At 35.0% G+C, this 16,302-nt stretch overlaps 1 protein-coding gene across 5 annotated transcripts in view; it reads right to left on the reverse strand.

Annotated features, from left to right (window-relative positions):
- The window catches only part of SIPA1L2 (signal induced proliferation associated 1 like 2), a 146,543-nt gene that overhangs the window by 20,922 nt on the left and 109,319 nt on the right, over nt 1-16,302 (reverse strand). For 3 of the 5 annotated variants that reach the window (XM_057407047.1, XM_057407043.1, XM_057407045.1), the window contains exons 12-17: nt 13,040-13,123; nt 11,439-11,542; nt 10,930-11,033; nt 7,792-8,180; nt 4,225-4,449; nt 1,516-1,669 (exon numbers count right to left, since the gene is read on the reverse strand). In XM_057407047.1, the coding sequence (XP_057263030.1) occupies nt 1,516-1,669; nt 4,225-4,449; nt 7,792-8,180; nt 10,930-11,033; nt 11,439-11,542; nt 13,040-13,123 (1,060 nt within the window). Of the gene's footprint in view, nt 1-1,515; nt 1,670-2,397; nt 2,615-4,224; nt 4,450-7,791; nt 8,181-10,929; nt 11,034-11,438; nt 11,543-13,039; nt 13,124-16,302 lie in introns of those variants that run through there. The other 2 variants (XR_008971907.1, XM_057407044.1) reach the window with 2 other exon arrangements.

A 16,302-nucleotide genomic window follows, 5' to 3' on the forward strand; every position in this document is an offset into this window, starting at 1 on the left:
TCTTCTATAAGCAGTGATTAAAAATTACCAAAAGACCCTGAGTTTAATTAGGGACCACACTGGACATAGGGTTAAAAACCTCTACCCTCTGAATCAAAGGGTCTCCAGTCCTCTTTCCTGGATATTCCCAGCAAGCATCTTAATGCAATTTGTGGCTGTTACTTAAGTCTCCTCAACATTATATTGCATCTTCTATCCATAAAGATTGTTCACTAGCCATACATGTTGAATGTTAATTGCTGGAGCTTTACAGAGTTTCCCTTCAGAGTGCAATAAAAATTAAGCATTACCTAGAGGGCTCATTATTTCCTCAGCTACACAGAAAGTAAAACAGAACCAAAGAAAAAACGTGATTTGGTTCTATAGAATCTTACATATTCAGAAAACTCCTTTCTGACTTTTCTGTTAAAGGCAACTGATGTACCTCTGAAGGCATAATCAAAGACTATACTGCCGAGTCCTATGGCTGGGGAGCCCCTGCGAGTCGGGGCCCATAGCCCCTTCTCACTTAGTGAGCTTTTGTTTGGGTGTCTTGCAAGGGGAAGAGGACAGTAATTTAACGCAGGATGCCACACTTCCTCAGACCTTGTTATTTAGGAAGCCAGAACCATTGACAGCTCTTGAAATCATCACAAAAAAATAATTATCAATCAAATTATAAAAATCTCTAGGACATTATTCATGAAAATTCAAACACATGTAATGTATACTTAACATTCTGCATGCTAAAAATATATATATGATCTGAATTTTAAATTCAACTCTGACTTTAAGAGGATTCCCATGTGTTACTTTTGTTCAGACATGATGATTATGCTATTTAGCACATTGTATAAACACAGTGGGTTAGGAGAGCATAGAGTTAATAGCAAAGTGTGACAATTATCTCAGGTAATATAATTGCTTTGTGCTTTATTCCACATTAAGCACAGAATTCACAATCATTTAATACTTTGGGGAGTAGTGTATTTTAAGTTCTCTATCCACTTTTAAATATTACTGATTGCCTTCATACTATAAAGATTAGATGTATGTTCTCCACTAGCACTTGCAATTATGCTTTTTGAGCAGTTGCCACTGGTACCCACATAAAATAATGTTTCAGACTTCAAACAGAATTGTTCGTACAGGGCAGGGGAAAGCAGGCTACTTTTATTCATGTGCCTTAATATCGTATTAGGTGCATAAATTTAGGCATCCAATCCTAAAAATGTTACTTTTAGCCTTTCAAATTATAATTAGGTTGCTCAACCTGCACTGGTTTCTGCTCAAGCTAAGCAAATATATGTTTAAACAAATACTGTATTTCAGACTTAATCATTAAACTAGAAATCATTTCCATATTGTGGGAAATCGTATTTTGGGACTTACGGTCAGAATTTGTAACAAAACCATGGAATATATCTTGCTTATACGAAATGATACTGCCTTCTCTATACCAATTTGGGGAATACCAGAAATTCATTTCTAAGTTTACTTTATCTGAGATACACAGAGTTGAAGAAAGTAGCTAACCTTTCTTCGCCCCTCCTCCATAGGAAGGCTGTCTGGCAGCATCAACTTCAGAAAATCTTCTTTGGACAAGACTTGCTGGCTTTCAACAATAGCATTCCTTGCAGAAGTTTGGAGTGGACTCGATGCAGACACAGCATCAATATCATCATACACTCTGTTGAGACAATTGGTGTGTTAGCAAGAGAAGCAAGAGTGCTCTTGGACTTGAAATATTGCATTCATTTTCTGTCACAAAGTAAAAATTGTTAGAGTTATCTCCTGACATAGCACACTTTTATTTAGAACATTTTTTATATCATTTTCTATTTATGAAAATGTGGGTCCAAAATAAAATTCTTAAACCACTGAAAAATCAATTTTAGGAATTCTAAGGAACAATTTATAAAAGCAGAATGCTTGCTTTTCCTACTTTGCCTCTTTCTGTTTTACACACCATACTTCTCTATTGTTAAAGTTGTATTCATATCAACACTTCCAATAGTTCATCACGAAATGTTTTAACTTTTACTTCCTTATCAAACAAGAAAATCAATATTTTATAGTGTGATAATGTATCCAGCATCACAATCTGGCAAAATTACTATGGTCATCAATGGCAACGTTTAAAGTGTGTAAGTGCATTGATAATTGACTGTGCCATTTGCCAAGTGAAACAGCAATTTCATAAAGCTCTTTAGATAAATAAAACAGCTGTCTTCCTTAACTACCAGCATATAAAAAAAAAAATCTATTTACAGTCAACAAAAGACTAAATGAATTATTATCTTTCAGCTTCCTTCCAGTGAGAGAAAGAGAATTTTTAACAGGTTTACTCTGGAAATGCAATCAAAAGAACTAGAGATTCCCAATCACACAGAACATACATTCGAAGTCATTACTTACTGCCAAGTGCAGCATAATCAGTGACTCTGTCTTCAGCAGAGAGGAAACAAGCTCTGCTACAGTAAAGTGTAATTCTCAGTGAATTATATCCTATAGTGGCACAACATTCAGCAATTGACCTGATTTTCATCATCACTGCTAATTAGAGATGTTAATTTATTTCAACATAATTATCCTCAGAGAGATATTTCTTCTCTGTGATGTATAGAAAGCTTTCCTAGAAAGAAAGAGGTGAAGCAATGCTGTACACCATGGAAAAATCTGAAAATATTTTCTGATATAGGAACTGTTGCCGTATTAAATTAATTTTTCTTAAATAGTACTAGCTCTTGAAGATACTAAGTTGCTGCGGCTTCAGTTTAAATACCATGATTAATTTTTAAATATTCCACTCAAAACAAAGAGATATTTTCATGAGTCTATCAACTTCTAAATGCAAAAACTTGTGGGAACCAACAATTCCACCTTTTAAGTGAAAATACTACAACCAAAAATTTCAAGAAATTAAAACACTTGGGGGGGTTTGTGCGGGTGTGGGTGTGTAAAAATTAAATCACCAGTACAGCACAAAGAAACAAATAACCAAGACACGAAGTTAGTAACATCATCTGCTTTTGAAAATTAGGAACTTAAGAGCTTAACTTTAGGATCATATTTCATAGCACATTCTAGTTTATATTTTTAAATGTGAACCTTGCCATAATATGCATATATATGCAATATGAGATATCAGATGCAAATAGCCCACTCCCATTAAACAAAGAGTAATCCCATATTAAACATTTGAAAATCAGATACTGCATGCCAATTTATGGAGATGTACAGGGCTGACTGATTTACTGATAGAACTGCATGGCTTAAGCACAAAAAGAAAGCTTCTTCTGAGAAGAAGAATTTGAAGCTAACAAAAATTTAAAGGTTAGTTTTAAACAGCAGTTTCAAACATTACTGCTACAGCACTTGGAAAGCACCATCTCTATCTGCATTTAAAATACTGCTTCTTTTCCTTTAAGTGCAAGTCTTTTTCTTCCACCTCAGATGTACACACATCTGATGAGCTATTCCTGTGTTAAGCTGTACATTTAGCTGTTTGTTAGAACTGCTCTGAGTATTTTTGCCTAAATGACACATGCTACAAAAATATGTAGTTTTATTGAAGCCTCCGTATTTTGTAGTCTCATGAAAAGAGTCAGATACAGCCACACTTAATCTTTTTCTTGTGGGGTCTTAACTAGCAGTTTGTGTCTGTTCATGAAAAAAAAAAGTCAGAAAAACATACCAAAGAACCACTGAAATATCCCCAACTGGCACTATTAAAAAAAATTATCTACCATAGATCACTGATACGTTTATGGTAACCTCTCTCACCTGTAACGTATTAGTCAATGTAATTGGCAACAAGGTAGCAAGGTTTAATACAGAAACATTTGGAAGCGAACTTTGTTTAACTGAAGTTGATGAAGATTTGTAGGAAAGGTCTTTAAGACATTAATAAAATTGTAAATTTGCAATTGTCTCTTAGAGATTCAAAATGGAAATTCAGGATGTCTGACACAGCCATACACACTTTCAGCAACTTCTGTCAGCTTGCTTTATTTGACAGATGGGAAAATGGTGCAGCTGGATAGAACAGAGAAGATAGCATCCTATGCAGTTATTGTCTTTCTTTTGTTTGTTTGTTTTTATCGTATCTTTGATACATAAAGGTACAGAAAAAAAAACCCCACAAACATTTAAAAGTGAAGAATTTGTAATTTTTTATTTCTATCCTATTTTAAAATTTATTTTCATTGCCCTTCTTCCCCAATAAAATTAAACAGTTCTTACTCATGGCACTCAGAAACTTCAGATTCTTCAGGTGTAGGACTTCCTTCTGATTTTTTCCATCCAATGACATATTTACTCACTGCTCCTTGTCTGTGATAAGGTTTTGAAACTGACCCAGAAATCTGTTGGCTACTACTCTGCGACACTATATAGACTTTAGAGGTGTCTAGGGAGCCGCTCTTTTTAGAGCAATGGGTTGATGGGCTTCCTGAATGATGTGAGCCACTGAAAAAATAAAGAAAAACAGACAAAAGCAAAAATGAAATCTGCCATACAATAAATAAGAAATGCTTTGCAGCAATAATTCTGAAGTTTTTTTCAAGGTTAAAATCAAGGTAGCGATATTGGTACAGTAATTTTCTACAGATAACTTCCACTAGACCAGGTTGCTGAAAGCCCCATCAAACCTTGCCTTTCATTCAGTAGAGTTAAGAATTTAATATTAACAGAAGTAAATTTCACTTCAACAAAAAGAGTCCTCTGGATAATTTTAATAGCTGCTTCTATTATGAACAGTCTCTTCTATTTCATTAGAAGACACTAATGAAAGCTTTTACTGAAGACTCTCAAAATTATTTAGAATTAACTAAATCAAACACTTCCTTGAAGAATTAATCTCTTCTTTTCATTTGGAGGAGAAGTAAGCAAAACATTCAGAAACCAAGAGCCTTGCCTAATATCAGAGGCTGGAACCTGAAGCAGCCTCTGCTTTCTTTGTTGGTTTACAAACACAAAACACAATGCTATCTTTTAATTTAATCCCAAAAGCACTGAACTAATTCACAGAGGACTAGAAAGTGCTGCTGAAAGTGTATCAGACATTGGTACTTTGCTGTCCACGCAGTGTCAGGTACAAGCAATGCATATGCATGGATGTCATTAGATCAAATTAAAATGCCTATTGTGGAAGAGAGTTGAATGAGTAAGGTAATGGATTAATAATTTCGGTCACAGTCAGGATGCACATTTAATCTTAAACCAACTTTATTTTCTCTCTTCTCTTCCCAAAAAGTAGAAATGAGATTATGAGGTTTGCAGGGAAGAAGTGATGTTATGAGAATTTTTGCTTCCTATTGTTGCAAACATGCAAATAAATTATGTAATGATGTGGTGCAAGAACATAATTCAGTTATGAAAAATTGAAATTTAAAGAAGAAGCAAACACTGAAGCACAATGTAAAATACGTATCAGATTGACAGCAAGGACATTATCCAGAGGATTTCAGACTTCAATTTGTAACTTAGTTTCAGAAAAATTGAGCATCCAACTTCATTCTGTATATTTTAAATAAGGCAATATTTTTGAAGTTAAGAAATAAAATGCCTATAAAAGCCTGGTTTTAGTTAATGAGCTGAACGCAATGGTTGGAATGGGCAGTATACATTTTTAGGATCCAAAAGATGTTCTATATAAGAAACAAAGCAAAACTAAAGGTAACAAGGCTAAGCTGTTTCAGCTACAGTAACATGACGGTGTTTGATAATTCATGTGCATAATTAATATAAAATAGGAGAGATAAACCTGGTCATAACAGAGCTGTGAGAGAGTGTTTTGCACAGCTCAAGTCAGTCTTGTAGTTTGACATACTGTTTCCCACAGCACGTTTAATTCCGTAAATCCTATTCAGACACTATAGTATTAGTTTCTTCAGAAGGTTCTTTACCTAATGATGCTAGAGAATCAGGCCAGTATCTTTCAACCAACAAACATCTTTCCTGTGCATTTATTTTTTTCAGTAAACAGAATACAATTTTAATAAAGAGATGTTGAAGTTATAAATCAATGACATTCCACCAGTCTGTGGGTTTGTGTCTTGAAGTTTTACATTGTTTAGCTGCTGCAGAACAAGTTTACTATTTAATATTCACAAAATAATCATGTATGAATTCCTCAATAGTGTTAGAATTCCATTGAAGAAATACAAACTCAGCGTCTGACCAGTCAGAAAATATATCTAGGAATCAGCAGTAGATATCGCACGCTTAAATGTTAACTCAACTTTCTTATGTTTATTAGAACACGTCAATATTGCAGCATCATAGCAAAATGAGATATTTTTAATAATGGATGCCTGTGGATGCTGTATAGGTGATGCCAGGTTTAAACTCAACTGCAAAAGTATTTACAACTCCAATGTAATTTGAAGGATATGTAATCAAAGTTTAAATAAAAAAGTTGGGTCACGTAAGTCTTATATTTTTCTGTAGTAAAAGGATTTGGCTCACAAATTAGAAGGGGATCATTTAAAAACACGGCTATCGCCAAAGTGGAATTGGGCAATCCTAATGTGAGCCATCATCTCAACAGTAATTACTACTTTGGAAATGCCTAGGTAAATTCACTTAAAGTCTATGATTATTTTTTATTATTGTTCATTATTCCATAAAAAGTTGCTTCCATAGAAGAGAGCAGCAGATCACTTAATGGCTCCTGGCACTTTAAATATGACAGCTGCCACATATATGCTGAGAATAGACATTCTAGCTGTTAGAAATCTATTTCAGTTCATTATGATGAAGTCCTAGAACAACAGAGCTAATTTCTGACACTTTAGAAGTATAATATATAAAATATATAAAGGCACTTTAGAAGTACAATATATAAAATTATATCTCAACACACACGCAAAGCAGAGTAAATCTGGAGCTTCTGCATTATCATAGGGGTAGTAAAAACTTAATGTGAAAGCATTTACCTAGTTTTCACAATAGTCTGTACTATTTTCTATAACTTCTGAAAAAATATCTAGAAGTCAGCATAAGTATAAAAGACTAATTCACTTATGTCAAGCATACAAAGAAATAAGGATAGAAGTTATTATTTGGTTATTTTCCTGTGCTGATTGACATTGAAAACCAGAAAATCAGAAGGAAAGAAATACAAAGAATTTTCTTCCATCCTTTACAGAATAGAAAACTTAACACACAGACCAAAGGTTCAACTTCAAAGTCACCATAAAATGGGAATTGGTAGATAAAGGCAACCAGCTGTGAAAGCGTACTTTCAAAGTTTGCTTTGCAACAGATGTACCATACGGACATTCCATTGGTAACAAAAAAGAGCTGAAATTTACTCAGAAATTCAGTTCAACAAACAAAATTGTACAGCACACATCACAACAATGTAGATTAGGGAGGATGTTATGTAATGCAGTTTCATTATGTGTAAAAATTGCATATTACTGTTTGTCAAAATTGTTCATTGCAGGTTTATTTTTTATTTCTCTCAGCACTAACTCCCAAGTAATTTGTTACACTGTACCAAAACAAAAAAGTATTTGAAATAATAGGTGCAAACTTCATTTTTACTCAGGGATGTTCCAAACTTTGAAAACCTAAGCAACATGCACAAGGTCACATATAAATTTTCATCAGATCTGGGAGTAGGGCTAGGTTTGCTTTTTAAGCACCCATGAAAAATTGCCTGAAAATTGCTCAAATAGGCATTTAAATACAATCAAAAAAATCAAAATCAGGGAAATGCACTTTCAAAGACAGGTAAACAAAATAATAACAATGTAAAAGAGTTCTATATTCCACAAACCCTAATTTATAAGAAACACATACCTGGAATGAGAAGAGATCTCACTTAGGTCTCCCATACTGCCTTCAGCTGTATGACTGGCAGAAATAGCAGAGGCATAGCTATGAACAGCATAGATTTTAGCTGGATCATCATCTGGCCCAGCAGTTTCAGAAGACTCGGTCCACTGCTCACTACGACAATGTACTCCAGACCTGCTGCCAGCAAGGTGCAAAGGAGCCAGAAGAGGAGCAGGCATGCAGGGAGCTGTATCGATTCCACTGTCAGTAGAAGCCCCCTTTATATATGTTAATCCAAGCAGCTCAGGATCCATCAGATCTCCAGAACCAAAGTGTTTTTCGTCACTGTTACTGGATGTATTACTGGATAGGGTGTTGCTGCTGGAGTGGCTTGAACAGCTTTTGTCTCCAATCTTAACAACAAGAAAACAAACAAAAAAAGACCCTTCTCAAGTTAAATAGTAAAATATTTATTTTATATAAATTACTCAATTTGTGCCATTCAAATACCCTTTCATATTTTTTACAGTATGCTATAATACAACTGCAAAGTATGAAAAGAGCTAATTATACCACCAGTTTCTACAAAATGAATTGCACAGCTGGATAGATACATTAAAGGTTGATGTCACCGCAAGTAAAAAGTTCTCGTTCCATCTTCTATGGCAAATCTTACGATCGCACTTGAATTTTCTGATTATAAGACCTTCTTAACATCCATAAAATTGCATTTCTGAACAGTTAAAATAAGTATTTGTTAAAGATAGAAGCACTGGTAATTATTTGTTTAAACAAGTTCTATTTCAAATCTGAGAAACACAAAAGACTGAATTATTGCTGGCTTTTTCTCAGTGTGGGTGAAATATGCAGCTTATTGAATCAAATCCAATTGGATGTGTGGATAGCTAAATTGAAACCAATTGTGATTTATGTGTACCAGATAAAAGTAACTTAACTCACAGGGCCCTAATCTAAGCATGGCTGTTGAAATGGAATAATTATGTCAGGCATTTGTGTCAATAAAGTTGGGCAGTTTTGAGATTTGTGTGTGTGTGTGTTTTTGTTTTGGTTTTTATAGACATTTTAGGTTGTTGGATTAATTTATCTATATGACAAGAGCAGCCAGAAAAAGGGCAGATGGACTTCTATTAGGTCGAATATAAATGGGAAGGCTGACAAACATTTTATGAGATCCCCTTCATAACAAATGCATATAAACATAGCTGCTGCTCACACATTAAAGCAGTTAGCCAAGGCAGCCTTTCCAGAAATGATACTTCTATTCTATATGGAAATTAGCAGGCCTCAAAATCTGTGAAAATTATTTTCAAAAAAAAGGGGGGGGGGGGGCTATTTGCATTCATTCTAACCTTTACAAGACAGCTGTTACCTTAAAAACAATGGAACAATTGATAAAAATACAATGAGGAGTGTTTTCGAGGAGAGATTTTGAGAAAGGTGTCTGCAGTGAAAAATGGAACCAAAGTGGAAAAAACTGGAGAAAGGGGGCTCAAAGGCATAAAATTAGCCTCAGAAGACATATTTCCCATATGAACCTTCCCAAAAATTTCCTGTATGTTGCTGAATGTATATGCTTAGGCACCTTCCTGATCCTGTAAGCAGCAGAGAAACTGGATGACAGCTAGTGACAAGAGAAATTGTGAACTGCTCAAAGTTCTCTGGGGCCATAGCTTAGATGAATTTATTCATTGCCTTGTGCCCCTCTCTCTCCCCACAAACCAAAACCAACAATCAAAAAACATCCAACCCCAAAACCCAGAAGGAATATGGTATTTATCCCAGGAGAACAGAGAAAGCTTGAAGATAGCCAGTGAAATACACCCCTATCCTTCTTCCCCCAAATTAATATAGAAAAATATTAGTTAATATTGATATTGACAATATATTGATATAAATATTAGTTAATTTGACAGCACAGACTTTTTCTAATGGTTAAATATTTTACAGAGTTCTTGGACATTTGTTGTAGCCCTTGTGAACTTCACTGGCTGGCAGAGTATTATGGCAAACTGAGTTGAACAGAAAGCGGATGCACAAGAGAACATCACAAGGTCCTTTACAAGGTGATCACATTTTTTTTTTGTTTTACTGCATCTAACAACAAAATAGCCTCGTTTTATTTGTATTATCTTTGTAATAATGCTGGTTCTTACTTTACACAATACAGCTCTTTTGCACCTGCACTACACATATGCATATGCAGGCAAACAAAAACATGAGCCCATTATGAAATTTTTACCATCCTAAAAGCAGGAGAGCTGCTGTTAGTATAAAGCTCTGGCTGAAGTTAAGCAAGCTCATCACTTAACTTTGATAACAGTGCTCTGTTTAAAATTCATTGTTACATTATTGAGTCTAGCCGTCAAGTCTGACTTAAGGTAAATGGGGGTATTTTTGTCTTTGTGTACATCATTCTACAGCATGTTTCTGTTTATGGTAATTTCTTTGAGAGGTATCAAGCTGGATTCTCATAAGGTATCAATGCACATAAGATGAGAAACTGGCCACATATCCTTACCAATAAAAGTCTTCAAATAGTGTAGATTTCTACTGCATAGAGCAGGTTTTTCCATGCAATAAACACACAAAACCCAAATAGACTGCATATATCATTAGCATACTTTCTATCACCACGTAATGAGGATTTTGCCATTACTGAAGGCACTAACCTAGGTAGACGAGAAGTCTATTCAGCGCTCCCAACATAAAACCTAAATTTTTATAGTGCTTATTGATAATTACCCTACATAGGTATTTCACACAACATGACAAGTGGTATCTTGAAGAGCTGTTTAGGGGTTTTTAAAGGATATGAAATACTTTACAGATTAAGCAAGCCAGTATAAATGAAGCTGAAAATACAGAACTGAGCGTAGGCTATACTAGTTTTATCTCCTCAGTGCCCCAAGACCCAAGCCTTAGTTCTCAGTTTATAAACACAGATTAAGCATATTCAATTCACCCCACACTTAGGTGAGCACACTCTTTGCCTCCCAAAATACAATTTTCTTCATAAATTACTGAAATGTATTTTTAAGATTTATTTCTTTAGGTCCCAGGTGGGGCTTTTTGGTCTTTGGTTTGGGGCTTGGTTTGTTTTTTTTTTTAAAGTTTTGAATGACTTTCAAGTAAGAGACTTACATGTGAAAGCTTGTTTGGCGACTCCTTGCCACTGCCCTCTTTCTGTAAAGCCCGGTCTTTGTAGGAGCTCAGGACTTTGGTTGATGGTCCGTGCCACTTGGTTTCTGCCATAAATAATTATGTTTTAATTTCTGAATGTTAAAAAGATGAGTATACTTGCACAAAGAAAAAAGATACATGGCTTAGCATCAGCTTTCAAACCTGTACACTCTTTGGAATCAGAGATGTGTATCTTTGCAGAATTTTCTAAGATTTAGTTTTTCAATGATTATTAAATGAAGTTCAATCTGCTTTTCTATCATTCATGAGGCTTTCTGAAGTTCAGGAGTAGTTTGTTCCAAGTGTCTAAATATCCCATACCTTATTCTTTTAGACTGTCTGTAACCAACCCTGCTTTTACTGCTGTATTACATGCTTTTTGCAAATCAAACCTCAGAAGGTGACTGCACTTCAATAGGCACTGCATTGTAAAGAACATTTATTTTTAAGATACTGTGGTTCTGTATTACCAGAATGTCTAGTTCCTTCCAAAGTTTCCTCTCGTTCTCTGCCTCCTTCACACTCCAGTGAGCCTGAACCTTGGTGATGTTCATGGAGCAAAGGGGACTGGCACCTTTTAAGGTAAGCAGAGAATTAGGCTGTTTGTTTTTTATCCCTGGAAAACTAGTTACATGTTGAACAACACCACTTTTTCTCTTCAAAGCAAATATTTTACGATTTGTTTAAACAATCAGCACCCCCACACACCAAGCAAGTATAGTAACATTTCCAAAGATGGCATGGGAATGTTTACATGCAATTTTTTCAACAGTGCACTGTTGTATTTTAAGTGTGAACAGCACAAAATGACACTGAACTTCAAGAAGAAACGAATTCTTGGGGCTATACATCCAAAGGTTTTTGCAAAGGAGAAATATGATAGTGTATACTGCTTTATGAAGTAAGCCCCACACAAAGTAATTCTTCAGTTTTTCTTGTTTTCACACTTGGAACACATAAGCTACTACCAGATCCATTGCTTTGTATCGTATTGCAAAAGTTTACATTCTTTCACAAAGGAACACACCAAAACCAAGGTTGCTTTCAGAAATAATTGTGCTGGTAAAATGACACAGAATGCATTATCATGTGTTTACTGTCAAAAAAACTGCTATAGTTTTATTTGAATTATTAGCATCTATGTAACTGCCAGAGATTTCAGCGTGTATTCTGAAATTCCTCAATGAGTCTCCAAGATATGGCATGCATATCTGCTATATCATGCTATCTGCTGTATCTTATCCACAAACAATCATGCCAAAGCAATATTAAGCTTACAGACAAGGAGTCAAGCTGAAGTTTTCAATATTCACATTTTTTCTGAAAAGTAGCTTCTGAAAGCCACATGGCAAGTCTGGAATGCTTTTATGTTTTGCTATGTAGATACTGCCATAGCTCAACATTTTATAACAGGAGTGTTTTCGCCAGCTATATTTATACAACGAAGTGATAAATTTAAAGTCATTTAGAACAGATGTCTCTCATAATATTCTTACAACATGGACAGTATATGGGGATAATATTTTACACAGATAGCTAACTTCTCCAATTTCAGAACCAAGGGATTAATAGGGATGTAAAATATATATACTGCAACACCCTTTTAGGGAGAAGAGACCTCTGAAAGACTGCTTCTTCTCTGAGGAGAGATGCAAGAGAACGGATACCAGTGGAACAAGCATAGTAGGAAATAAGACCCTTGAAGACCATAAAGATAATTTTTTAATCAAACATCCTTCCACTGAAGTAAATGGAGGAGATATTATTATTTTATTCCAGTTCTGAGTTATCTGAGTTACTCATCAACTTATGGCCTGTTCCCAGGAAAACAAACCTCACAACTGCTTATTTACCTGAATTGGAAAATAAAAATTTGGTCCTAAAGAGTTAAAGCAGTATGACTTTAAAATGGTTATATTACAATATATACAATAAACCTGTACATCTTAAATATACTAACGGAGTTTGCAAACATATCTAAGAAATAAAACATCCACATACATTTTGCTTCTCAAAGAAGATGCATGAGAACTACAGCAAGATTTAAAAAAAATAAGAAAATCACCAATACCCATCATATCCCACTTGCTGTCTCCACTGGCTGCTCCCACTGGGTCCTGGGTCACTGGAGGAGGACTGGTTGCTTGGAGAACTTCTGTAATGTTGACCAGAGTCATTAACAGTGCACTGAGATATTTGTGGGGTTTCAGATTTTAACTGGACTGTGCTTATTTTATGAAATACATTCACTTTTACAAATAATGTAGATGTGTATGAACACGTAATTATAATTATTTTGTGGATTTACAGTTTTATCTTAGTTTCATAAAACTTAAACAAGTATTTTTAAAGTATATTATTAATTTAATCACTAATAAAACATTCCCAACTGAATATATTAGAATAGGCACAAAATTAAAATATATACTAAAAAGGCACAAAAAGAGAAAGACTAAGTGCCAAATCCTATTTTCCTTACATCTAGCTTTACTGCTGAACAAGTGGAAATAATCAGGAGTCAAAGCAGCCAGATAAGGTTTCTAAAGTTACAAGTGAGAAGCTACCAGAAATGATTGTTAGTTGCTTTGCATGTATTCACTTAGTCATTTAGAAGGGGTAATACCAGTACTTGTTTATTTTGTCAACTCTTTGACATAAAAGAGCAGTTAAGGAAACAGCTGCATAAATAGCGTTATTTTGTACTTAAAACTTAACCTTCTGAGCCTCACGTTACCTTCCTGTACTTCACGTCTGTACAATAAACATCTCAGCAACGTTACATAAATTCCCCGTATTCCTCCCCCCTCTTTTTTTAATTAATTTTTTAGAGGCTGTATGTAGGACTCAATGTATGTACTCAGAGAAGAGGTGAAAAGAGGTAATCATGGATTTATGCACAACACTTTCCCAAGGACAGGACATTCATTAACCAGCTTTACTGTTCAGCTTGAAAATTTTAAAGATATTAGTAAAGATATTAGTTTGTCTAACAGCCAAACACATACACAGTAAGTAGACGGTGTAGTGACTGATTTTTCAGTATGTCCTTCTCTGATAAGTATTGTCAGGACTGAGCCTTTCTCAAACAAGAGAAATAGTCTATAGGCTAAAGTTGAATTCAGTTGCATTTTTTTGCTTCTTATACCAAAGTCCTATGAAATTCTTGCATAGCTTAAATGAACCACCATTAAAGAATGGGTAACTTATGAAACTATGTATTTCCTGCCTCCATAATGATGTTTAGGACATTGTCCTCATATCCGGGGCATTGTTTCGTACTATCTCAGGCTGAAGAATGTCTACATCCCAAGCCTCTAGTTTGCTAGACAAGTGTCTAGCCATTAGCCTGCTAAACAAATTGTGGCTACAAAAGGAGAACCACAGAAATCCAGTCATGGAATGCCTCTCACAGCTCCTTTAAAGAAGAGTTGCAGCTGCCTACTCTCAGGAATGGATTCCAGGCTCCATGTGAAAGAATGCACTTGTCTACAGTCATGTCACAAGGACTGAAGTACACCAAGACTTCTTAGGGCAAAAAAAAAACCAGAAGAGCAAATCTGACTGAAGCTTCACTCTTAGGCACTTGCTATGAGTAGCTGTCACCGAATTAGGCATTTTGTAAAAAATGGAGTAGAGCTCAAGGATACCATTGTATTTCTTGGAGACTAATTAGAGGAAACTCCTGGCTCAACACAAAAACACTTGGACTGCCTTCTCAAAGCACTTAACTCTCCTCAGGAGATGTACTAGGAGCATAGGTGTTCTGCTTCCAGTTTTTAATTTCACTCCAAGGCGTAGGCACCTAACTGTTACATGTCACAGTAGTTTAACTTGCTGCCTAAGTCTTTTACTGTGTCTAGCCCACATTTTTGTTGTTTCTGTCTCTTTTTATTTCTAAAAGCGACCATTTTATCACTGACTTCACTGTTAGCTCATTTTCAGATCAGTTGCTATACCTTCACTTTTTTACCAACCTACTTCTCCCCGCCTGCATCCTTCAATTTGTCTAAATTTATTGGGTCTCTGACCCTCTAAAATCTCTTCATCATTTTCCTAGCCTGAGAACACGTTTTTATCCTTGCAAGACTACTTATTAAGTACTGATCAACCTTACCCTCAACCTCTTTTTTAAGCCAATCTCTCTGCCAACCCATCAACTATGCTTCTTCCCATGTAGAAACACCTTCACAATTAGGTACCTTTCTTTTCATGTTTAAAGACCCCCATGTTCATCATTTTCCTCTCTTTTCATTATTTATACTCTGTATTACATCTTCCCCAGAATAGCAACTCCTGCATTACACTTGTTTTGTTTAAGCGATACAGGAATTTCTTCATGGCAAGAGATAACCTCTATCTTAGCAGTTTTTTCACTTACTCTGCTGAGCATTGTGAGAAATGCAGTTTATGTTTGTGAAGTTTTTTTGAAATGACTATTATGTTGGAAAGCCAGCCTTATCCCAGATGTTGCTGAAAATTTCAGTAATAAGACATTAGGAAAAACTTAAGTCTTATTAATGGCAAATACATGCTTACAGAAATGCACCTCTCCTTTTTTCAGGAGGTGAGAGGGGGGGAGTAGAGGAGGAGGAGGAGAATAATACAAATGATCAAATGGTCATAACTGGGAGTCTGCATTGCCCAGACCATGATATATGTGTATTTTCAAGCATGTACTACTGTCGCCTGTGTGTATTTCAAATAGTGTAAAAAGTCACTAATTCTTTGCTACTGAATAAAATAGTGTAACAACAGTGGTATTTTACGAATTCATCTACATTTTTTTAAAGCTATTTAAGATTGCTACTTTAGATTTTCATATCAATTAGATATTTTCAACATCGAGTATTTTTTTCCTTGGAAATTAGAACCACATCACAATATGGGAAAAGGGCATAACCAAAAATAATTGCACACAATAATGGACAGAGAGTTCTGCTCAAGACATACAGTTTTCCTAAATAATCTAAATAATTCAAAGGTCAAATGTATTTACAAATTTTTAGCTTTAAAAATAATTTTTTATCTTATGAAGAATCATCATTTAATTAGAACAGAGCTAACATTTAAGGATACCATCCCATCTTCTAAGGAGGTGTTACATATTCAAATCACAAGCTCTGCTTTGTTTAATTAAAAGCAAAGCAAAGCATAAGGACTGGTAATGAGTTACAGAACCCTTTGAAACTATGCCAATAGCTTGGTAAAGAGATTAAAGAATAAATTTTTAAAGGAATAAGTTGATTTTATTTACACTCATTATTTGTTTAAATAGGCTCCCAAAAGATGGGGGACAGGACACTGTTTAGATCAAAAATAACAAGGCAGTTTCCC

This window comes from Pezoporus wallicus, unplaced genomic scaffold, assembly GCF_028554395.1.
Source record: "Pezoporus wallicus isolate ANWC-B61680 ecotype Strahan unplaced genomic scaffold, APGP_CSIRO_Pwel_v1 scaffold_6362, whole genome shotgun sequence".
Taxonomy (NCBI): Eukaryota; Metazoa; Chordata; class Aves; order Psittaciformes; family Psittacidae; genus Pezoporus; species Pezoporus wallicus.